Source organism: Esox lucius, chromosome 19, assembly GCF_011004845.1.
Source record: "Esox lucius isolate fEsoLuc1 chromosome 19, fEsoLuc1.pri, whole genome shotgun sequence".
In the NCBI taxonomy this organism is placed as follows: Eukaryota; Metazoa; Chordata; class Actinopteri; order Esociformes; family Esocidae; genus Esox; species Esox lucius.
Window position 1 is genome coordinate 9511005 of NC_047587.1, and position 25336 is coordinate 9536340.

Sequence of the window (25336 nt, forward strand, 5' to 3'; positions counted from 1 at the left end):
GTAAAATCTCAGGTCACGGCCTAGCAAAACAGAGGAAGATGCTGGCTCGTCTAGACAACAAAACAAAGGGTTGGAAAGAGAAAAGGGTATGAAAAGGTGAGGGGTCGGAGGTCAGTACTCCCTAATGATAGCAGAGAAGGCTGAAGGAGTTAGGACAAAGCAAACAGGCCAGAGACAAAAGCTATGACCTGCTAAGGTGTAATGTAAAGAAGACCTCCAATCTGTCAATGGAAAGTGCTCAACCCTCAACACAGGGTTACCACAGGGTTATTTAACCCAAATAAACATTCAGTAGTATGAGCACCTACTGTATATACGGATGTTTCCCCCAGCTCTTAGCCAAACTCTCCAGGGTTTTAGCTCTTCCATCTTTCAGCTGACAATCCCACCACATGGATACTTTGTGGGTGTCACTAGGTTGCTGAGGTAAAGAGAACCTTATCACAGTTTATTTCTCTGCCTCACCGTCAGGTTTCTGCTATAAACAGATTGGAAAGGATGTGCAGACAGATACTGATGCCGTCCAGTTTTCCACGGTATAGCTTTATTACACTGAAATAAGACAGACGACATAGCATAGTAACAATATACAGTATATGTACCATAGTCATAGATCCGTTGTCATGCTCATAATGAACACTTTACACCGGCAGTAAGAAACATAGACATTTTACAAGCCATTTAGTTGTCAATAGAAAAAGTATTAGTCGATAGCGAAGGAAGTGTTTTTGCTAGCTCCAGTTGTTCAATGACAGTATTATGTCTTGCACTGTGCTGTACCTTCAATGGTTGCATATCAGACTGTATGTAATGTACACACGTTCTACCACAGGTAGTCCTACATGAAAGATGTGCCCAGAGTTGCTATTCGGTATCATTTTGTACAAAAGGCAGTGGTTCATTCAGGTTTAGCGGCCATGTTTCTGAAACCTCAATGTGTTCTGGCATCTTACCAATACTAATTGAGGCTCATTTTCGTATAGGCATAAAAAATATAGCACAGCACTTTAAACATTTTAGCACAAACATTCACATCAGTCCGTTGCCGGCCTGATCACTCATAACATCACAGCAGCTGTGGTAAAAGAGAAAAAGACAAAGGAAAGGCAAAATGGCAATCAAACTTGGAAGTAGTCTTTCAAAAGGATGTCTTAGCAGTATGCAACTACTGCCCCATGACGCCCAAAACCATCAAATGTTCTAACGTGTCTCCTTCTACCCCCCTTTTGACTCTGAGGTCTCAAACATGATTATGTCTGTTGTTTTCAGTCTGAGCTGGCACGAACTGTTCTGACACACGCTATACAAGACACTATGACAGGCCGTTTCAAGCCAAAGTGTTACCAACCGAAAGACCCAAAAAAAAAACACCTTTCAACTCTTAAAACATCTGCAGATTCCTAACAGGTGAGTCACTCACGGCGATGAAGCAGCGAGACGTTTCGAACGAAGCACATCAAAAGGGAATCGTCAAAGATAATTACACACATAAAGAAGTATCCAGTGTACTGCACATCGCCGTGCGGGCCGGGGAGCAGATCGCTCCAGATTGTTCCTCTTACCAAGTCCTCTCCGCCTCAGTGAAAAGATCCCCTGGAGGCTAGAGGAACCAGCGCTCATAACAAAGCCGGCCCCTGGTCTTCGTTCAGTCCTGGTGCTGTAGGGAGTTAGTAGGGAGGTGTGCGAGGACAGGCGGGGAGATTCAGTGGCCGTCTGGAGGATAAAGGTGTAAAATGGTTCTTTACAATACACCTCTTCATTGATACCCAGCACTCACATTAGGAACAAAACACTGGAGCTTGGCCCTCTGCCATATCTCGAAGCACATGCCACCCAGTAACAAGCGGAAGTGTCTGTGAAGTGATCCCGTTCCCTCTTTGGGGGAGGGGGGTGGTTTGGTTTGATGGGCGATTCACTTGTACTTGACACACATCGTGTGCCTTTTGGACTCCTAAAGGCTTCTGTCACTGAACAGGTCTTCACATCGACTGTGTTGGATGGAGGCAAGAGGTCTGACTTCCCGAACTCAGGAAACAGTCACAGGACATGCAGATCTAGGCTCTGGACCAGAGGAAGGCCATGGTTGACCTCCTGTTTAATCATTTCTCGGGCATACGGTGACTCTTGCTTGTTTAGCCAATATATGTATGTGTTAGAGACGCGTCGAAAGCGCAGCGCAAGTCAGTGTCCTTAAACAGTCCTTTACAGTCAGCGTACAGAGTCAGTCAAGTGTCTGTCTGTAACCACGTCCCTCAACTGTTACGCACAGCCCACAAAAGCCTTGGATATCAGTCTTTCTAGTTTGGCTCACTCACTTAATATGAGTGACCATATAATTCTGAAGGAATGGCCTATTTACTAAAGTATTTGACATTCAGGTTTAGCAAATTGTGTCTTTTCACCACATTCATATTTCAGCGTGTTAACTAGCAATGAAAATAGTTAGCCCTCAATTTTTTTAACCATTTTGTTGAGGTCTTAGTTGTACTATTCACATTTAGTCATCGAGTTTAGTGCCTGAATCGGTAACGTTACGGACATTTGACCAAGTTAGTTACACAAACTTTGGTCCATTAACTTCACACCTCTGCCTGAGCTAGCCACACGAAACGACAGTCACACCAGAACTCCCTCCTGTTCTCCTTAACTCTCACTCTCCTCCCTTTCGCGTTCTCAGGTGCAGCAGTCTCTCTCCAGGGTGTGGCCCTGAGGAGTGGAGGTGGAGGAGATGAGGGACGGGTAGGGGCTCATCTTGTCAATGTTGACGTAGGTGGTATTGAGGAGGATGTAGTGCTCCCCGCTGAAGCTGGAGAAGATGGAGTTGATACGGGACACCAGCTCTGAGAAGGTGGGCCTCCTCTCCGCCTTAGGGTGCCAGCACTCCACCATCACGTTATACCTGAGAGGGGGGACGATGAATGGGGAAGGATAATAGGGTTACATGCCGGTGAAATACAGTGCTATCTATATATATTTGGCTCACTTAGATATTTAGTAGCCCCTGGACATACTTTGTTTTGAGTTTTGCTACAGGACTTGAACTCTTTTACTCATGTCAGGGTGATGTTGATAATGGAGGTACAGTATGGCATTTCTGTTTGGCTGAGTCCACATTATGAAATACTCATCACCTGAAATCCCCTCCTAATTTACGACGAGGAATAAGGAGACAGTATATATCACCTAGTTAGTCTTAGTTTGCATTTGGAAACATTGTGTTGATTTATAGACTGAAGGGGTTAAGGAATATTTCACCTCAACAGTGCCTGATGGCTTTTCCACACGTTCCAGTTTTAGTATTTGACAGTTTATAAAGCTCTCCCTTTCTGTCTGTCTGTCTCTGTGTATTAGGTTCTGTTTTTGTTCTGTTTGGTTTTTGCCTTTGTTCTTGAATGAAGCCTGTTCTGTTTTGGTTTTCTTTGTTCTTGAACGTAGTGTTTCCTTTTTTCATTGTTTTTACCTGTGTCTCGTTAGCTCCCTTTTTAGTCTGCCCAGTTCTGTTCAGCCGTTGTTAAGTCATTTTGTGTTACTTGCCTGCTGTTATCTGCCGGCCTTCTTCCTGTGTTCCTGCAATTTTTGTTGTTTTTACCCATCTAAGTTTCGTTATTAAACCCTTCGTTCTCCATTAACTCTGCGCCTGGCGTCCTGTTTCCCTAAATCGTGACAGTGTTTGTTACATAACAGACTTAAAAGAAACCCCTGAACGGGGTTTCCACATCCAGTGGAAACGGATGATAGGCTTCAGATAGTGTATTTAAAAAAATATGTGTAACTCATGTTTCTCTCTCCTCCCCTGTCTGTCTGCCCTCCATCTCTGCCTGCATGTCTGTCTCTCCCTCGGTTTCAGTCTCTATCACCAATGGACCATGCAGTAGCTAAGGATAACAATAGGCCTCTGTTCATTTGAAAGTCTTTGCCAAGAAAAACACTGAGCCATGCCTTTATGTACCCTGGTCAAGGTGAAGCACAGCAGAGTGTAACATGCGTGCGTGGGGTTGCGGTACTCACAGTGTAACGTGCGTGCGTGTGGTTGCGGTACTCACAGCGTAACGTGCGTGCGTTACTCACAGCGTAACGTGTGTGCGTGTGGTTGTGGTACTCACAGTGTAACGTGCGTGCGTGTGGTTGCGGTACTCACAGCGTAACGTGCGTGCGTTACTCACAGTGCAACGTGTGTGCGTGTGGTTGTGGTACTCACAACACAATGTGCTTGCGTGTGGTTGTGGTACTCACAGTGTAACGTGCGTGCGTGGTACTCACAGCACAATGTGTGTGGTTGTGGTACTCACAGTGCATCCGGGCAGAACTCCGGCTGTAGCAACCGCCTGCCTTGTAGTAGGAACACGGTGATGTCGAAAGAGTTGACGTCCGAGTAGGGCGGAGCTCCTCGGGTCATCAGTTCCCATAACAACACGCCAAACGACCACTGAAACACACGGATGACATCAACGATCTCCATACTGTAACTGTGTCTATAATAGCGCCCTTTATCTCACAAGGACCACTATTTAACCTGGACATTAAGGGGGCCCTGGTCACAAGAAGCACACTCTTTACCGGCCACAGGGTGCCATTTAGACAACAGACAGTTCTCATGCACATATTTCCCAGTGTCATCCAGGATGAAGTCAGCCATAGGAGTGTTAAAAGCAGTTGACCTGAGATAACAGAGTGAGTTATAGAGGTGGACACTGTAGTTGGCTCCTGGAGATGCTGGAGCAGAGAGAGGGAGACAGGCTAACCCTGAAAATGACCCGGAGGCTGAACCGCCCAGAGCAGGGTTGTTAATAGGGAGTGGAGTTGAGGTAAAGCAGTCCTGATGAAGCTCCAAAGAATCGGGCAAGCTGCTGATTTATCACAAATGCTGTGTGTGTGTGTGTGTGCGTGCATGTGCGTGCTTGAGATAGAGAAAGTGGAAGATAAAGAAATAGACAGTGGGAGATAAAGAGACAGATTGAAAAGATTACAGAGAGAAATAATTTAGTGATAGACAGTAAGACATTTTAGAAAGAGATAGACACAGAGAAAGTATGTACATATACCTATATATATATATACATATAAACCGGGTGGTTGAATCCTGAATGCTGATTGGCTGATAGCCTTGCTATATGAAAACGTATAGCATGGGTATGACATCATATCACTTTTTAATGGTATAATTGTGTTGGTAAGAGATTTACAACAGGCAATAAGGAACCTCCGGGGTTTGTGATATATTGTGTCCATGCACTCAGTGATGCGCTGTGCCTAAGAAGAGCCCTTAGTCGTGGCATGTTGGTCATATATCACACCCTCCCGTGCCTTGTTGCTTACATATTTATACGTATAAAGAGATGCAGAGAGTGAGAGACAAAGGATCGTGTACTGATGTGTGTGTGTACTAGTGAATGTGTATTGGTGTGTGTTAACTGGCGTGGGAGTGCCTGTGTGGTGTGGGGAGTGCGCGTGAGACGCGGCGTACGTCTCGGATCTTACCACGTCGGACTTGGGGGTGAACTTGTGTGTCTGCAGGCTCTCCAGAGCCATCCACTTGACCGGCAGTTTGACTCCACTCTTATTGTGCACACTGTAGTACTCCTTCTCATAGACATCCCTGGCCAGGCCGAAGTCTGCCACCTTCACTGTGTAGCTCTCATCCAGCCTGGGGAGGAGGGACAGTTCAGCCACAGCCACACTGGACGCGCTACACGCGTCAATGGAAACTGACGGCCATTTTGGATCCAACCGGTGTTTCTAGATTGCTATTGATCTGTAATGGACGCTAGCTGGGGTGTTTCAGGTTGTTTAAAGGTCTTACATGCAGTTCCTGGCGGCGAGGTCCCTGTGGACAAACTTCTTGCTGGCCAGGTACTCCATGCCCCGCGCCACCTGCAGTCCGAAGCCCATCAGGTCCTTCACGGTCGGGTTCTGAGGAAACAAGGATGATGTGGAGATGAGACCCGTTGCCTCTGCGATCTCTGCTGGTACTGACACAGACAGAGTTTCAGCTGCGACGGCCTTCATCAGTCACTGCTGCGCCCAAAACATTTCCCCGGTCTGATTAAGGCGTGTGTGTGTCTTACATGTGTCTCATCTCGTATGAAGTTCCTGAGATCTCCGTGTTTCATGTACGGCAGAACGACCAGAGGAGATCCCTCAGGAGGCAGACATATCCCCAGTAGAGACAACACGTTGGGGTGGCTGAAGTCCTTCATGATGATCCCCTCCTTCAGGAACTGAGACACCTCCTCCAGGTCAGTGATACCTGGAGCGAAACACATCTCAATAAATTACAGCGTCATCTTTGTATCTATTTTTCGAAGCAAGTTGTACAAAGGAAACAGTGTATCGTAGTCATACACTGTTAGAGGCAATTAAATTGGGCCACCAACGAAAAAAAGACCATCAAGCCATAAACCTTCATCTTTTTACCGTTGAACCGTCTAAACCTCAGTTATATGTTACTGTTAAGAGCTTATGAGGCTGCCGTCTCCAGACAGTCTGAGGGTAGGGGCCGTGACCCAAAGCTGAACTTATAGGCTACCACTACACAACACTGCCATTACCCAATTGAATCAGTGCTCCTGGTGTCACTGCTCTTCCCCTCCCCCTTTGCTCTAACCTCGTTTCAAAAAGAATCTCATTTAGCTAAGATAAAACAGCTGATTGCCCTTTCGCTGTAACTACAGTACCAGGACGTCTCCCCGTTTAATGCTTAGCTTAATAAAAGGGGACTGTAGGGCTGTTAAGATGACAGAACTAGAATTACGTCCAAGAACATGGTGACGTCACCCAGCACATTCACCAAACCCTGCGTCATGGCATTGACAAAGTTCCCAGGGGAACCGACTTTGTCTTCAAGGTTCCCCACGGAACTGTAGGTCGCTGTGGCATCAGCAAGACGGCTCGGAAAACGTCACGGGTAACCCTGTATCGCTATGGGTTACCTAACCAGTGCCCCCCATTGCTATTGGTTACCACCAGCCAAGCAGACAGAGCAAACGGAAGCCTTATCTCGGACAATCAATCTCTCAGGGTAAAGTGACAGGTTACACGATTAGAGACAGGGGGACCCTAATGTCATCCTCGCCACCAGGAGCCCATTCATCTCAATCACCCTTCCACAGGCCACACCGCTGCGACCCGCCACGGGGCATCCAGGATGAGATAAGGCTCCTAATGTTATTGGGGCAATTCTTTGTGCGATGATATCATATCTGAGAAATGAGATTGGAATGAACACACCCCGGGATGTGACTGTGGTTTGCCAGGGGTGAGCTTCAAATGGAATGCGGGGCCTTGCTACTACACATTGTAGAATCAGAAAACACCCACGACGATTGTTTAAAGAAGAATTAAATTAAGTATCTGTTCTGACAGTAACTACAGATGAAGAGATTTGACTGAGGGAACTCATTCACCTCCCGCATCTGGCCAAAGGGAACTCATTCACCTCCCACATCTGGCCATTTGGCCCTGTTTTGATTGTGGGTAATACAACACTTTCTTTGTGCTGTTTTGCAATTATATTTTAAGTATGCGTACAGACAGAGTATTTCTGTATTAGTATTAAGTGGCTTGTTGTATCATAAGGTGTAATAATAAAACAACCCAATCTCACATTTTCACTGTTTAAATAAAGACGCCAATTACAGTATCCCATAATACTGTAGAATCTAGTTACTGTGGTGGATTGAACACGGTGCTCAACCAAAGCAATCAATACTGTTTCAAACATCTCACGACAATCTGTTTTAAAACCCACGCTTCTGTAAGTTAGTGTCATCTCTTTGTAGTTGGTGGCAGCTCGGTTGTCACTAGATTTATTGTTACAAAGCACCCTGTTCTAACAGTAGAGCTGTTAGTAATTTTTGACCTGTTTGGTCTTCCTTTCTACATTTATAAGCCTGTATGTGTTTAGACAGAAGTCGCTGGAAGTGCATGCTGGGTAATCATACTCTGTGGTCTGTACTCACGGTTGAGGGACTTAATGGCACAGTGCTGTTTCTGACCATCAGCCTCCAACAGGGTCCCATGGAACACACAACCAAAGTGCCCTGTGATGAAAGAGAGAAAAACAAAACGAGCTCAGGGTAGGTGAAAAACAAGCAAACTCTGATGCGCAAATACCCCCTTTCGAGGCTTGGCTGCTTTAGACCAGCTAGTTTTTGGCCCATTCACAGGCACTGGGTTCAGCAGTAAAGTATACTGCATGTCCCTGTATCTCTGTTATAGTGGTCATTACTGAAGTCTATGAGGTCTGGGGGGTGGGGGGGGGCTCAGGGCAACTTTGCAGGGGTGTCGAGGTATTTCATCTGGGGAGCGTAAAGAACTCTCTGAGGCGTTCTCCCATCACGAATCCTGCAGATGCACGGAGGGCTCAGATTACAGCACACTGATCAACAATGGAGCTCGCAACTCTACCCGGGTACAAATCATCCCACGCCAGCCCATAATCCTGCCCCGGAATCCCCGGGCTTCCCTGGGGGTTGAGTCGGGGGGGAGGGGGTGCTTTATGGCAGCATTGTCCCCTAACATGGTGGGGACGTTAATAACAGTGACAGGCCCCTCTGCTTTCTCCCAGGCTCAGTACTGAATCTGATACAGCAAAGTGATGTAGAAAATAGCCCACTTGGTAACCACAATATAATGTCTGGTGATTTCCTACGTCTGGACGTCCATATCGGTCATTAAGTCCTAACAAGGTGAATAGTTAAGGTTTGTGCCAGATTCTAATGTTTCCATGGTTGAGATCTGTAGGCCTCGAAAGTTGGTCTCTGGCACTGTGTGTTTATGTTAGGTGTGTGTGAGGTAGAGTGAATGTTTGAGTGTGTGTTTATGTTAGGTGTGTGTGAGGTAGAGTGAATGTTTGAGTGTGTGTTTATGTTAGGTGTGTGTGAGGTAGAGTGAATATTTGAGTGTGTGTTTGAGCGTGTTAGGTATGTGTGAGGTAGAGTGAATGTTTGAGTGTGTGTTTGAGCGTGTTAGGTGTGTTTGAGGTAGAGTGAATGATTGAGTGTGTGTTTATGTTAGGTGTGTTTGAGGTAGAGTGAATGATTGAGTGTGTGTTTATGTTAGGTGTGTGTGAGGTAGAGTGAATGTTTGAGTGTGTGTTTATGTTAGGTGTGTGTGAGGTAGAGTGAATATTTGAGTGTGTGTTTGAGCGTGTTAGGTGTGTTTGAGGTAGTGAATGTTTGAGTGTGTGTTTATGTTAGGTGTGTTTGAGGTAGAGTGAATGATTGAGTGTGTGTTTATGTTAGGTGTGTTTGAGGTAGAGTGAATGATTGTGTGTGTGTTTATGTTAGGTGTGTGTGAGGTAGAGTGAATGTTTGAGTGTGTGTTTATGTTAGGTGTGTGTGAGGTAGAGTGAATATTTGAGTGTGTGTTTGAGCGTGTTAGGTGTGTTTGAGGTAGTGAATGTTTGAGTGTGTGTTTATGTTAGGTGTGTTTGAGGTAGAGTGAATGATTGAGTGTGTGTTTATGTTAGGTGTGTGTGAGGTAGAGTGAATGTTTGAGTGTGTGTTTGAGCATGTTAGGTGTGTGTGTAAATGATGCATCTGCCTGTGGTGGTACGTTGCATGCGTGTGTCACATGACCTCTCACCTCTGCCGATCACCTGGTTGAGATGCAGCAGCAGATGCTCCCTGGCGATGACCACGTGTTGCACCTCCTTCACCAGGTCAGGGTGCAGCAGGGACGGGTCGATGTGGACCGGGGCCGACAGGAGGGGAGACCCCAGCTCCCCCTCTGCCCCGAAACCCAGCCCCAGTCTGGGGGAGAGGAGCTCCCCTAGCCCCCCGTAGACAGGCGGAGCCCCCCTACATGACTCTGGCCTCTCAACGCCCTGGTCTGAAACAATAGAGCAAAAGGTCAAAGGTCAAGTACTACAGGGGCCAGCGTTAGGGGGTCGGCGTAGGTCAAGATCACAGAGCAATGCCTGACAGAGAGATCGGACAAAGAACGAGTTGTGGTTTTTCAAAGAGGAAGGGGGGGGGGGGCAGAGACCTCCCAGCCACAGGCAGAGGGAACAGTCGTAACTCCATGGTTTTGTCTTTGTTCTTTAGATGATGTCAGTGTTGAAGGGGAAGGACAGCGCAGGGGACCTGAATCGGTGTAAAAAACAGCTGCCATTCGGGGGGGGTCAAGGTGCGTTGGTGGTATGGGGCTGGGGTTAGTTTTTTCTGGGGTTAGTGTGGTGTCAGCAAACATACCCTCCAGCAGGGTGGTTCTATAGTCCACCGACTCATGGGACACCATTTCGTTAGTGGGACTGACGCTGCGGGCGTTTGCCAACATGTCCAAGTGCTGAATGTGAGCCCGGCCGTCATACCAAACCTTCCCCTCAGCCAGATCTGGAGACCAGAGACAGAGAGATGGAGGGGCAGGAGTGGGGAGGAGCGAGGAAATGGGAGAAACGAGAAGGGAGAGAGAGCGGGTGGAAGGGGAACGAGTGCAACGGAGGGAGAGAACACAGTCAGTGAAGGAGTAGGATAGAGCGCTCCACCATCATACAGCAGCCAGTCCTTGCACCTCCCCTCGACCCCACACCTCCTCCCAAGCCCACAGCCGCCCCGACCCCCGCAACCCTCCACAGCCACATGCGCGCGCACGTTACAAAAGAGTCCACCCAGGTGCAGTGTGTCCTCTCTGTGGCAGCTGAACGTACCGTCGATGTGTTTGTTTCTCCTCCTCCAGATGAACAGGACGAGGAGCAGCAATAGCAGGAGGCTAATACAAACGCAGCCTCCCAGCAGACCTCTGTAGTCCTGCTCGTGGGCCAGCATCACACGGCCCAGACTCACAGAGGAGGCTGCCTGACGCCACTGCACACGCACGCACGCACGCACGCACGCACGCACACACGCACGCACACACGCACGCACACACGCACACACGCACGCACACACGCACGCACACACACACACACACACACACACGCACACACAGAGAGAGGACAATGGTCAGATGTACAATTTTCAACTTCACCTTCTAGATTAGCTTTCCTCTATGGGGTGTGTGTGTGGAGAGACAGCCAGTTCCATTCAGGGTAAACAGTGATGTGCATGCAGCCCAGCACCCTCTCATATTTGCGGAGTGGCGTGAGGCACAGACGGAGGCCAGATTGGATCAGAGATATTACTTCTTCCATTATGAGGTTTGGGAGAGGTGATCTGGAGATGGTATGTGTGTGTGTCCAGATTAATAAGCCAGGGTCAGGGAAGCTGTCTGGCTCGGTCTTGGGGGTGGGGGTGGGGGGGTATGTGCGGATGGAGGAGTAGGTATATTGCCTGACCCCTAGCTGAAGATAAGCACATCACAATCATAGTTCTAATATCATCAGGTCTGCAGGTCGACACTCCTCTAATGTTGTGGGGCTGAATCGTGTCCATTAAAGACAATGTGGAAAGTTAACCGTTAATGCTTCACAGTGTATTGGGTTGTCATTTATAAGCCGTTTATATATTAAATACATACTACAGTAAGGTGTACGGTTGACTGAGTAGGAGTTGGTGGAAGCATGAGTGGAATGTTCCAGAAAATTTGAGAGGTGATGATGGGACACCAGGAGGAATGCAGTGTTGTCCTGGATTTCTCCTGGCTAGTGTGATGGAGGTAATAAAACAGCAGACAGTGGAACAAAATAAACTACTGTTTAATCTATCAAATGCATCAGTGGCCTACTTGCTTCGGCTCTCTGTCATCAGTTAACGTGTGTTCACGGACCCAATCAAAATCTAATCGCTGGTGTTGTTTCCATGACCTTTTTTTTTTTTGTTAATCTCTACCAATAGTTGTTGGCCCAGCCCTCCCCCAGAGAATGTCTACGTAAAATAAAAAACACGTCTTTTGTGTTTTAGGCACCGGTGCTTTAACTGACTGTGCAGGAGGGCGTCCTCATACTACAGTACATGACAGCCGTGGAACAGAGCAACACTGTCAAACGGCAGCCCTGCATCAACCAGAATGTCACCATAATAAGACCCTTGGTATTTCCAGTGAAGGGGCCCCTCACACTCCTCCCTGGGCACTTGCACCAGTCACTACCCAGTGAAGTTGTTCAGTTGTTTATTACTCACTTCATCTGTAGCCTGGTTATAAACTGCATGCGCTTCCAGGTCACAGAACCGTGGTCACACAATCCCTGCCAGACTCCAAGTTCACTGTGATGTGATTTACACTTTATTCATTTGCCAGACACTCAGCTAGGATGGTTGTCCTGTAATATTTTGGCATAAATATAAGCCATTTCCTATGAACATTTATTGTGGTTTTATTTTATTGACACGAAAATACCCCACCATGTCAAACTAAAGAAACTGGTTGTTGACATATTTGATCATTTCCATCACACCTGTCATGGTTTCTAATACAACATGACTTAACTTGTATAGAAAATGTAGAGGAAAACTGGGTTAGTGAATAACTGGGTTACTAATCTCTGAGCTTCCCTAATGGTACATCATTGTGTTTTTTGAGTTCCACCCACAGTGATTGATATACAGGACTAAAACTCAGTGACTCACAAACTCCTGCCCCACTCTGGGACAACGGTCTTTGGGAATTCATACTAGAAAAACTTTGAAATCAGTATTTAGATATAGAGCATCTTCCATGAGATTTAAGTTTAAGCTAGGGTCTTCAACCTTTTCAGACATGAGAAACATTTAGCCAAAAAAAATGTTTTTATCCCCCCAAGCTAGTCATTTTTGCTTGATTTTGAATATGCAACCCGACACATTCACTATGACTTTAGAGTAAAGAAAGGGTAAGGCACCTCTTTTGTACCAGTATACTTGGTAAAATAAGGGCTAATTTAATCAAACCTACTGATAATCACTGGCTGTACATAGAGTGATGAAACACACGCAGCTCATAAACACACCGGGACAACATGCTGGAAATAAAAGGCCAGATATTGTCGTGGGTATGTAGCCAGATAACCCAGCAGACAAACAGATCTGAAGCATCAGTAGCCAGTGAGCAGAATCCTATGGAGGGAGGTGGGACTGTGCTGACATTCAGCCTATTTTTTGTTTTATCAATGAAACATCTGATCTCAATTTAGTTTGCTGTTCCAAAAAGTAGATTATGTTACAGACAAAATTTAAACGTCGCCCTCTGCCAAAGTTAAGACAAGAGGAGATTTTTAGAAGGAGTGCAGGCCGATTTGAACTAATATCGCACAAGCGCACATCGCAGTATAGGTGTTTCCTAACATCAACATGCTACAACACGCCGATATTCCTAGATTGGTTACTAGATGACACACACACACACAATCGCACCCACGGATACAAATGACACATTTGGACGAGCACCCAGCATCCAGGACGAGCGCACAAGCACACACACACACACACACACACAACCCTCTGTATAGATACATTGGCAGCCCAACAAGGCCTTCATTGAGATGTGGAGTGGGCCAGCTAGACTGGGGGTTCTGCCGCGGTCTTGTGTGATCTCTGTGGTCTCAAGTGGGGGGGGGGGGGCTGGAGTGTTTCGGACTCAGAGAACCACAGGGGGTTCTAATGTCTGTGCGGAGGTGACAGGGGACTCCGGGAGAACGTCATGGTGTTCCCTTGCTTGTCCCTTAGTCTGGGTCAGTGCGTGGAGGACCGCTTTCTCTCCGTCTCTGTGTGCTTACCTCCACCTCCAGTTCGTTGGTGGCGTCCCGAAGCTCCATGGGAACAATGCACTCCAGAGTGTTTCCAACCACAGTCACACTCTCACAGGTCCTGTTAGACACCATCAACACCTCTCCCTTCATGGCCTCCGCGTCCACACGGCCTGGTACCTGGACAGAGAGGGGGAAACGTGTGTTACAATGTTCCCGTATCCTATCCTGACGGCGGGTGTGAAAGAAACACCTGAGCACAGTTTCGACATCTGCTTCTTAGGGGAGAAGGAAGCCTGTTAACGGAGGTTTGACCTTTGCACGTTTTTTTGTTCTTGTAATATGTTGTTGTGCCCCCTTTCTAATACTGTGACGTCCACTTCACTACTGTGGCCTTGCTTCATCACAACCCTTGGCTGCGGATTTGAGGGGGTCAAAAACCACGAAGACGTGTCAAGGAAGTATTTGCTGAAGCCCAGAGAAAAATGTAAACAGCAAGAGGACAGAGCACTCGCTGACAACCATGATTAAACTTCCACCAGGAGTCGCTAGAACACGACACCGCGAGGCAAACCTGTCTGACATCCACCCCACCAACCTTGAGCAGTAGGGCGGGCCAATCTGGCATTATGTGAATGCCAACCTGGACTTGGACAGGGTTGCCATGCTGACTGTTACACTATGTGATTTCAGGAACCCCTGGAGAACACATTTCTAAAGGGCTGAGTCATTCCTACACGCTTTGAGAAGACATTTGACCACGGTTAGAGTTTGTCTCTTTCCTAAAACACAAATGTAACCTAACTGCTACCCTGACCCTAAACTCAACCATAACCCTGTTCCTGTCCTTAACCCTTCCTTTAACGGTTTAAAATCTGAGCTTCAAAGGGGGTGACTTCAGAGTTAGGACATAAGCCCCGCTCTCATCATGGAGTCAAATAATAACATAATACCCTGCTTATGGGCACATCTGCTTCCAGAATGAGATCCATGACAAAACAGGCTAATCAGCCAATGGCAAGACCCCGCTGATGGGGCAGTTCCCACACAGAGACATACATGCCCCGGTTCCAGTGAACGCTTGTGGTTGTGGACTTGCCTATGTTCTCGTGACCTCTGTCTCCGGAGGAAAAGACGCCAGAGGCCGTCTGTGACTGCTTTACAAACCAACCCCATTGTCCATGAGGACTCATATTCGTACACTTTGCCTGCCTTTACGATGGTCTTCTCAGTTAGTACATTGAATACAACCCTTTCGCCGGATGGTCTATCCTCAAACTCCTTGGTCGACACACACACACACACACACACACACACACACACACACACACACACACACACACACACACACACACACACACACACACACACACACACACACACACACACACACACACACACACACACACACACACACACACACACACACACACACACACACACACACACACACACACACACACACACACACACACACACACACAGCTCTGTTGCTCCTCGTTTTGCCTGTTGGTGCTGTATGAGCGCAACAGAAGGCAATAAAGAGAATGATCACATTCCTCGCGTGACAGTCTGGGATTTTCTGATTTGATACAGGGTAGAGGAACACACCTGTTCCCAAACCACACGCACACACAAGCACACATATGAAGCCACTAGGGGCCACTGATATAAAAGCCATCTATAATAGACAGTACTTGAACAAAGCATTTTGCATGTGCACAGTCTTGGAAACACAAATCTCCTCTAAACAAATGTGTCCTCCTCTGATGTCAGCTTTCTGAGATTGCATTGTAGCATTTCTCGTCTGTTTATGCGCTGTTGAGAGCAACATGCCCCTTAGAGAATAACTATTAAAGTCTGCCTGGCCTCAACAGTCAATCCAAACAAACAGAGTGTGTGGTGCTAATCTCGACTGAGATGCTTGTTACCCTCCCATGGAGAGATCTGCAGTGATAAGAGCTCCACATCGGCCAAGACTAATAACATTACCAGGGACCTTTACTGACCAGCAGCCTTTTGGGGTAAAGATATCAGATGGCCCCAAATGTGTCCTATAACAGGGCAACCCAGGACCAAGTGTAGTGGGGGCTCGTCTGGGACAGGGAAGGAGGTTGGTGGGAGGTTATTTGGGGGGGGGGGGGGTTTAGGCTGTGGGGCCAAGGTCATGCCTGGGAAAAAAGCAGACCCAGAATCCTGTGCAACTTGTTCCGCACAGCTGTCACTAAACGTCGGGCAGCCGTACATTTTTTTTTCTTTTTTTAAAAGCCAAATTTTTTTCATTGTCTGTCTGAAAACTGCCCTTTTTTTCTACCCAGAGAAACGGGTGTACATGTTTCGACACCCACAGTTAATATGTCATGGGCTTTGACCTCGGGAACCTAGAACAATGCAGGATCAAGGAGAAAATAGGGATTGGACGGGTGGGTGAGGGAAGTGTGTTTTTGTGTGTGTGTGTGTGGGGGGGGGGGCGATGGGAAACTGACTTGCTTTCCTGTTTTGTTTTAGTATTGTTTCCTTCCCACTTCAGGGGGAGAGTCAGGAGATGTGGAGCAAGGTGCTGCTAGCTAGTGTCAGGGTGCACGTCCATTACCATTCTGCCCATTCAGGAGATACAACGAACCTCTCTTCCATAATGCACAAGCGCTATTAGTTTTAAATGTGACTTTTTTCAATGCATATAAAGCGCTTTGAACGCCAATCCTAGTCGCCGTTATCATGGATAGATGGTGGTGGTGGAGGACGGCCTGAGTCGCTCCCCATCCTTAACAGGCCCACGCGTGACCCCTCTGACGTTTAAAAACTACAAAACAATATCCCTTCTGTCTTTCCGAAACACTGTCTCCGACCAACTCAGAGCGCTCTCCATGACCCACTGGCTTCAAGACGGTTCACACTTAACCGAGTCCGCCCTCCTCGGTGTCACAGAGGCGCTTTCTGACTCTATCCCTTGTGTTCTCAACATCTTATATCCATCCTATGCCTTCTCAACGGTCCACAACTCTGTCCATTAGATCCTCCTCTCCACCCTTTCAGGGCCGGATGTCTCGACATCCTATCCGGATCTGTGTCTGCTCTGCAGGCTCTCACTGGTCGGTTCTAGGTCCTCTTCTCTCTGTACAGCGTGTCACTTGGCTCCGTCAGATCCTCATGGTCTGTTTTGTCACGGCTATGCAGATGACACTCGACATTTCTTCCCCCTTCCTTCCTATGACAACCAGGCGGAGAGACATCTCTACACGCCTGGCTGACATCTGTGGCTGGACGTCGGCACCGCCACCCCGAGTTCAACCTTGACATGAAAGAGGCGGAAGGCTCACCTGCTCCAACGCCTCTTCATCAACGCTGCAAAAATCCAATTGGTTTGGAGAACAGTCTCACCTTAATCTCCAGGATGCTCTTGTTGCCCTTGGATGTGACGGTGGGTCTCTGGAAGTCCTCAAAGCGAGGGTCCTCAACGTACAGCAGATCAAACTGCGGCGTGGAGAAACCGTCGAGTAGAAACGCCCCCTTTGTGACCACAGGAGGCTGCAGGCCAAGGTCCTTCAGGGACGGAGTGGTACACAAGATGGCCAGCCTGTCTTCACCCTGAGTACAGTCCTGAAGGAAGGGAACAGACACACACACCACTGTGAACATCACACACACACACACAAACACAAACATGCAGTGTGTGTAATGGAGGTTACAATGTGCAGACACACCAACATTAAAATATGTGTATGAATACCTAGAACATTTTCCCTATCATCACATGCCAAGTGCCCACAGTCATGCTTCACATGGAAGACTTCATCCCCGGGAGAATTACACACTAATTGTTCATTCCATCCATTTACAGCTCCATACTTACTGCATGGGATTTAAGAGCCTTGCTCCGGGGCACATTAGGAATAAACAACAGTCTGGATCGAATCTAAAATGATTGCCATCACTAGAGCTTTACCATGTGCTAGACTGGAGAAACATTGTCTCTTTCCACCTATTTAAAAATGCATGTGTACAGCACACTTGCTCCTAGACATGAATGTGTGTGTGTCTATATGTATGAGAGAAAGCAGTATCAGTTGCCGTCCCCCCCCCCCCCCCCCCAGGCAATGGATTCTAAACAGACGCAAAGATGCTAAGCATATCTGACAGTTGCTTTGTTTCTCTACTTATGTGGCTCACGATCAAAACAGTGAGAGCTGCGTAGATACTCTGTATCATTCTGTCAGATATGAAATGTAATTTAAAACGCCCGTCAGTTTTTACAGTTACATATGCTGCTTCGACATCGCCACAATATCATTACGAATTACGGATATCGCCCCAGGCAACAGTAGTGCTCCAGTGGAACATTCCTTCCAGTGATGCTGATCACAGTCCCACCAGGTCATAATAAGGATTAAGTGATGCCAGGATGTCAAGCGTGAATTTCCATGGAATCCTTCACACCACTCAAAACTGATAGGTGGCTACACATTTGTAGGCCAGGCCAAACTCATTAGAGTTCAAACTGCGTGGAATTTCTTTTTAAAAAGGCAGGGTCAGGTGCAACACCCCATGCCGTTCCCACCTTAACGTTCCCACCTCCATTTGTTTGTATGACAGAAATGGATGTGATGTCACCCAGCTGCACCGGCACCTCTTAGAAGCAGGTGTGGGAGATCAGATTCAGCCAGAAACTTTGTATTAGAGGACGCTCAATGGGCCTGAATTAATCTCACTGATTAATTCAATTCAAAGTTTATTTTCAGGAATACTTGTACTTAATGGGTACTATATATGTATTATATATAGTTCATTATCTCTTTTAACCTGGCCATTATTAAGCCTCTGAAAGCACCATCCTAGTGAAAGAAAATAAAAACAATAGAACCCCAAAAAGTACATGTCCCATCTACAAAGATATGATGCTACACAGAATGGACTTCATTCTTTACTTCTTATATATCTATATAAAAAATATACCTGAGCATTGCATTCTACTCATTACCAAGTGAAATGAAAGAAGAGCTTATACTTTATGTTTCAAACACATTTCTTACTATAATTATGAAAATCCAACCACACAAACGCTCAACCACAAGCATCAAGGAGCTCAAATACTAAGGGGCAACAGGGGATGGGTATGAACATTTTTCAAAAGCTCTCCAACTCCAACTGGATGACCAATCAAATAGAAGACTGATGGGAAAGGCTACCAAGAGACCACTGGTAACCTTGACAGAGCTACAGGGATTTTTGCCAAGACTGGCCAAAGAGTGCATGTAACAGCAATATCCCAAACACTTCACAAATATGGCCATCATGGTAGGGTGGCAAGAAGGAAGCCATGACTCCAGAATACCCGTCTTGAATCCCATTTTAATCCAATTTGAATATTCTGTAACCATTCAGCAATACATTGGACTGAACAAAAACGTACTCAGTGACTGGGATCAGAGTAGAAGAGAAAATGAACTGAGAAGAGCACGGAAAATTCCTTAAAGGCAACTCGCTGACCTCTGCAAGACAGTCGAAACTGGGATGAAGTTGACCTTTTAACATGTCGATGCAAAGTTTTACCCCATCCAAGGCCACAGGGGTTAAATAAAATGATATTTGGAACAGAAATGTTGAGTATGGGGTGTGGATAAATCCAAATTTAAATTCAGGACACTGACACTACAGAGGGTGTAGACTTTCTTTAAGGAATGTATGTCTGGACTTTGCACCCAATCTTCTTGATCCGACTTCTTTGTACGGCGTCACTATGACTCAACACAAACCGTAGGCATGTTTAAGTTGAGCCTGATTTCACAGGGGCAAATCTCAACATGATGCTTGAATAAATAAGTGCAGGAATGCATCCATCCATCCAACATAATCCATGAAACAGTTGCTCAGTTGCATGATAAAAACAGGTAAATTAAACACGGACCATGAAGGATAGAAGCTGTCATTGTCACGTTTACGGAGAAGCAGGACCCAAGCGCGAACTTGATGGACAAATAAAGGTTTTAGTGGTGGAACAGAGGCAGGCAAACAAAACAGCGGCAGAAAAGCAGGCAGGCAAAAACAAGTACTGATGGCGTGGACGGACATAAGTGAAGCACACAACACAATGGCCGAAAAAAGGGCCAACAGAAGAGGGCAAACTATATAGGGAGCTAACAAGAACTAAACGACAAACAGGTGAATACAATCGGAACAAAAAGGGTGAGAGCACGTTCAGAAAGAAAAGACAAAAACCAAACAAAACGTACAAAAACGGAAGGAACGAAAAGGAACCAAACAGAACCTAACAGTCATTGGTTAAGACATCTGATCTAATGTGGCTAACGTGGTTTTGGCTTAATCCCTGGAGATTTCTTTGTGTTTTTTCCTCTGTTAAAAAAGTACAATCCACCAAATCGCATTTATTTTTAACCAAATGTTTGTGAGTAAAAAATGTTTGTTTGTTTTTGGCCCATGCATGCATGTTGCCAACCTCTGCCTTAAAGGCTAATTCTGAATTCAACTTTCCAATTTCAGCTATTTCCTCACCCTTCCATTTTCTACACATAATGTGGTCTTGGGGAGGCCCACGGTGTGACGAAGTAGGTTTTATCAGTACCCCGAGGTGTCCTAACATACATAAGACATAAATTGTCGATTTGACTGAAATCTTTTTATTTAAAACTTGAGCTTTCGTATTTTCAGTGAAGAACCCCTGAAAGCGTCATGGGCAGATCCTCTGTAGCCTCCAGTCCAGAGAAACATGGCATGGTTAAATCCAGGTCATCTTTCTGACACAGCCACCAGTAAATGTTTGCTGTGTGGTTAGGGGCCGTTGATATTGTATTTTTATCTAGTGCGCCACTAAAACAAACATGTCCTTGGGTGGAAAGATAACCTGCACAGACAGACATCACACAAAAAGTACCACATGGCACCAGAATCATGTTTCTTGTGGTCAATGTGCACAAATATCACATGTCCCTCCTGCTTACACCAGCAGCATAGCACCCTGCATCCCACTGGCAGCTTCTGACACAGCACATGTTGTTCATGAATTGTAGACAAAATCAGGATGGCCCATCGTGGCCATCATCTTGATCCAAAAAATAAAGTTTGTTTGTCCATTTTGGTCACATTTTAGGCAAAATATCTGCTATAGTTTGTTGCTGCAAACTCTGGGAGAATAAAAGATCCTTGAATATAGTGTTTTTGCCAATTGAATGATGTTGGCAAAAACCATTTATGAAAAAAAAATTGTTCTCCATTTTAAGCGCCATATGTTGCATGGACACAGAATGCTACTGTACTATAGTTTAGTGGACAAAAGATGGGATCATTGGATGTCATCTACCTGCCGGTTGGCTTGAGATACAATGTTTTTGGTTGGTGAGTTATTGAATGACTATGGATATTTATTCTTATATGGTGAATTTCTTGGGAAATTCTTTCAAGTCCTAAAGAAATTACAGTAATTATAAAGCTGTAAAATACTGAATTCAATACTATTAGGTATATTTCATATCCATTAATGTAAATGGTCTAAGACCTTAATTGTTTTATCTTTTGTTAGTTCGATAGGGCGAAAACAGTTATTTCATTTAAGCCACCATAAAAATGTTTGCCTCTTTTACACCCTTTAATGTCACTACAAATTGGCATAGCCTCAAGTTTAAATTGCCATGGTAACGTTTACTGCCACTGTATATACTGAAGCTCATGTTCAGTGTTCATTTGCTGTTGACTGATTTCCAAAATCAATTCACTCCTCGTGAAAAGTTTGGCTGGCAAATGTTTTGCAACTCTCTCTTAATTCAAATTCAGAACCCCCAAGAAAATATACAAAATCAAAACCAATATCTTGCCTTAATAAGAAAGTAATGTTGCATTTATATAACTGTGTTTACTCAGATTGCCCCACTGATTATAATTTAGGTCTGGTAACTAACTGGTTACATTTAAAAAAACAAATATTTGCCACCAGTAGAACATCTATCACTCAATCAATCAATCAGTAGAACAGGCAATCAAGCCAGTGGTAGAAAAGCAGGGGTGGTTTTATGTGTTTCAGAAACTTCCTGTTAACAATTCAGTTCCCCTGGACAGACTTCCAACCCCAGGTCCCTGTTGAGCAATAACCCAGATAAAAACACACACAGGCCCTTGTTTACTCACACACACATGAACAAGCACAAACAGACACACACACACACGCACAGAAACTGCCCCTGCAGGCTTTGTGTGGGCTGGGAGCCACTCTAAAACAATGACTTAGTTAAGAGTGCATCGGAAAAAGGGGGTTGCTGAACCAGCAACCCTGGACATACAGTGTGGAGAAAAAACAATAGTTAAACTCAATGGAACATATATAGCATCCTCACCAAGGCAAAACAGGCCAAAAACTGTTTTCCCGAAAAGATGCCAAGTTCTGACAGGATGCTTAGGACGCACACCGATACATACATAACATGATTTAGATTGAAGCACCCACAGGCTCTTAATCCACAGCAACTGACAGTACATTCATTTTCCATATTTTTCACAGTGGGCCCCTGTGGGAATGTTCTACCAACCCAGCTAAATGGGACCTTAAATTAGCTAAGACAGACACACAGCCAGTCACTAAATTACCTGAACCTGGCATGGGAGCAAACAGAAGGATGGGAAAGGGGCCTCACGCTTGACCCCCTTAGGCCTCCGCTGGGCTGGGCATTGGTCATGCTGCAGACAGTGAAGGAGGAGATCGGAACGGCTGGCCAGACCTAGGTCTTATGTCGACAGTGAACAACCATGCTATTAAGAACGCTGCCAAAAGGTGTCCGTCCATCCGGGGAAATGTAGAACTGCACAGAGTGAAACAAACAGGATTTTCTTTTTCGCAGAGTGAGCCGGACCCGTCAAAGTGTTATATTGCAGTTATAGAGCACTGCAGCGCATTATAACATAAAGTATGGGAAAAGCAGACCTGTGTCTTGTGTTCAGCGGACAGGAAACCTGTCATGTAAGAATCCTTACAACAGGTGTCTTGCGAGTCGGTTAAAACACTGTGTCTATTAAAACGAATTCTCCAACAGACCGCAACCAAAACCCCTGGCATTTATCTGACTGTTCCTTGCCCCCCCCCCTCCGTAATTGAAGTGGTACGCCCCTGACTGGTACTGTGAAAAATCACACTCACTCAGATATATGGCTCTATATATTTTTTTGCGTGGCCCCTTTGGCTTTTTGGACATGGCAGATTTTCCCTGTGGCTTAAAAACACAGACTTTGATGTTTGTGGGAAAGCTGAGATTGCCTGTGCCTCGGAATGACTCCAGATCTGAGAAACAGATATCAAGCCGATGCTGAAGGTTTTCTTCTTACTCTGACCCGTCTCTCCCATGCTGTGGTGGACAAACCACATATCAGTGTTGTAATTTGGATAGTTTCTTTGTCTTTTCTCCAGATCTTGTTGCAATGAAATCCATGGGAAGTGGATAAGTAGTGTGTGTGTGTGTGTGTGTGTGTGTGGGGGGGGGGGGGGTCTGCATGTGTGTTTGTACAGTACTCCACCTGAAGATGAGATTATGGACTCAGATTCCAACCAACAGTCCCATATTCCAGTGGTCTGTGCAGTCAGGCTACACAGGAAATGGAACTCAACATGTACAACAGTTTAATTTAATCCCTAATTTCCATTTCTTTACCACCAAACAATCACAGGGCTGCAATAGTGCTGGGTGATGACCAGGTCTGCTCAAATTACCGCTCTGGCATTCAGATGTCCAGGGGTGTCCCTGACCCCCTTTTTGGAAACAGAAGGACTCTATCCCCCTCTCTCTCACACACTTTCCTGCCCCTATCATGCTGAGGGTCAAAACAATACTGTGCCCTATCCTGGCTCAGCTCAGCCTGGTTACTGTGGAAAATCTGAGAGGCGACAGCTGTAGCGGTTCAAGGGTTTAGAGCAATATCATCCTACGGCATTACCACCCATCCTATACCATAATTACATTATCCTGCTAAGACATTATCCCTAATCCGAAATCATTAGAGATGATCCTGCTAAGGCATTATCCCCATCCTAAATCACAAAGACATTATACTGCTAGTGCATTATTGCCAAATCATAAATCATTAGGATATTATCCTGCTAAGGCATTATCCCCATCCTAAATCACAAAGACATTATCCTGCTAGAGCATTATTCCCAAATCATAAATCATTAAGATATTATCTGGCTAAGGCATTATCCCCCTTTCGAAACCATTAAGACACTAACCCACTAGGGCATTATCCACCTTCCTAAATCATTACAGATTATGCTGGTAGAGTATTATCCCCATCCTAAATCATTAGACATTATTCGACATCCTGCTATGGTGCTAGGGCATCATGCCCATTCTAAATCATTGCACATTATCCATAACCCTTAGAGATAATCCTTGTGGTCGCTATGGCATTGCCAACCATCTTAAATCATTACACATTATAACCCATGTGGATAGTACCGGTTCCTGGGCCAGGAAGTTCATTCACAGCCATACGGTGTCCAGTATGGCACAGTTGTCAAATTCTCTCACATGAAAAAAAGACACAGAAAAATGGCCAATCATTCAAAATTGTGGTACATTCTGAATAGTTCTAGGACAATGATTAGGACCTTTTCAAAATTGCAAACATGAAAACTGGGAGTTGAAATAATATGGGGACATAGTGACTGTATTACTAGGACACCTGCTCCCCCCCCCAACCCCTCCTCAGCGGTGCTGTCTGAGTGGTGACCCCAGCCCTTCCCTGGGGCCCTATAGAGCACTAACCTCATCACAGGTTAGGTCACACCAGGAGGGGGTCAGTGAAAGGGAAACTGAAAGGTGAGCTGCGTGTGTCTTGACGTCTGGGGTATAGTTTAGCTAATACAGATACACAGGTCTGGTGGGAGGGGGGGGGGTTCAGGGAAAAGGTTTTTAGATACAGTGCTAGCGCAGTGTGTGTTTGTGTGTGTGTGTGTGCGCGTGTTTATTTGAATGTGTGTTTCTTGTAAGAGGGTCAAGACTAAACCTGCCAGTGTACTTTGCTATCACGATGTATGATAACATCTTAACAAATCTCTGCCTGTCCTCCGGATCCTCCCCCCTGGTGCTCGGCCCAAAAAACCGCCACACAACAAAAGAAACAAGCGATGTAAATTAATAATTGTCAAAATGTGGACCGACCAACCAGCAACCCCCAACAATTACATCTACCCCCCCCCCCCACCAGACCCTTTTTTTCAGGGCAGGGTAACATTTCAAAAACAACTTAAGTGTAAGCTGATCTCCTAGATATTTATCAAGGTGCCTTATAAAAGTGGAACGAACAGAGAGTCAGGTCAGCAGCTTTGAGGTGAAGCCGTGCTAGGGCCTGAACAGACGTGTGCATATCACAGCTTCTCAGAACCACAAGATTCAACCCAGCTTGTACAGACTGGGGCCCAATAATGATGTGCATCCCAAATGACACCACATCACCCTGTGCACTAGCTCTGGCCCCGGGCCCTACAGAGTGCCCTCCGTTTCACCACAGACTCAGGTCAAAAGGGAAGGACTATGTAGCGGAAAGGGTGTGGATTGGTACAACAAAAGGCGAATCAACCCACTGAGGCCAGATAATACAGCCAAGTCAGCTACTGAAACATTGCTGTGTGACTCAGAGGTGATGACTCTGAAACACATCAAGCATGGACTTTCCATTTCCTTCCCCCCCCCCCACCATACATACAAATCTATCCAGCACGGTTCTCCCTATTGTTTCAAC

At 45.9% G+C, this 25336-nt stretch overlaps 1 protein-coding gene across 1 annotated transcript in view; it reads right to left on the bottom strand.

Moving 5' to 3' along the window:
* Positions 1-524: 524 nt before the first annotated feature.
* Positions 525-25336, bottom strand: part of met (MET proto-oncogene, receptor tyrosine kinase) — a 55927-nt gene continuing 31115 nt past the window's right edge. Inside the window, exons 11-21 of the mRNA XM_020040528.2 lie at positions 16982-17200; positions 13631-13780; positions 10649-10805; positions 10194-10334; positions 9586-9831; positions 7959-8039; positions 6066-6247; positions 5801-5910; positions 5479-5644; positions 4290-4426; positions 525-2899 (exon numbers count right to left, since the gene is read on the bottom strand). Coding sequence (XP_019896087.2) covers positions 2674-2899; positions 4290-4426; positions 5479-5644; positions 5801-5910; positions 6066-6247; positions 7959-8039; positions 9586-9831; positions 10194-10334; positions 10649-10805; positions 13631-13780; positions 16982-17200 — 1815 coding nt within the window. The 3' untranslated portion in view covers positions 525-2673. The remainder of the gene's footprint in view (positions 2900-4289; positions 4427-5478; positions 5645-5800; positions 5911-6065; positions 6248-7958; positions 8040-9585; positions 9832-10193; positions 10335-10648; positions 10806-13630; positions 13781-16981; positions 17201-25336) is intronic.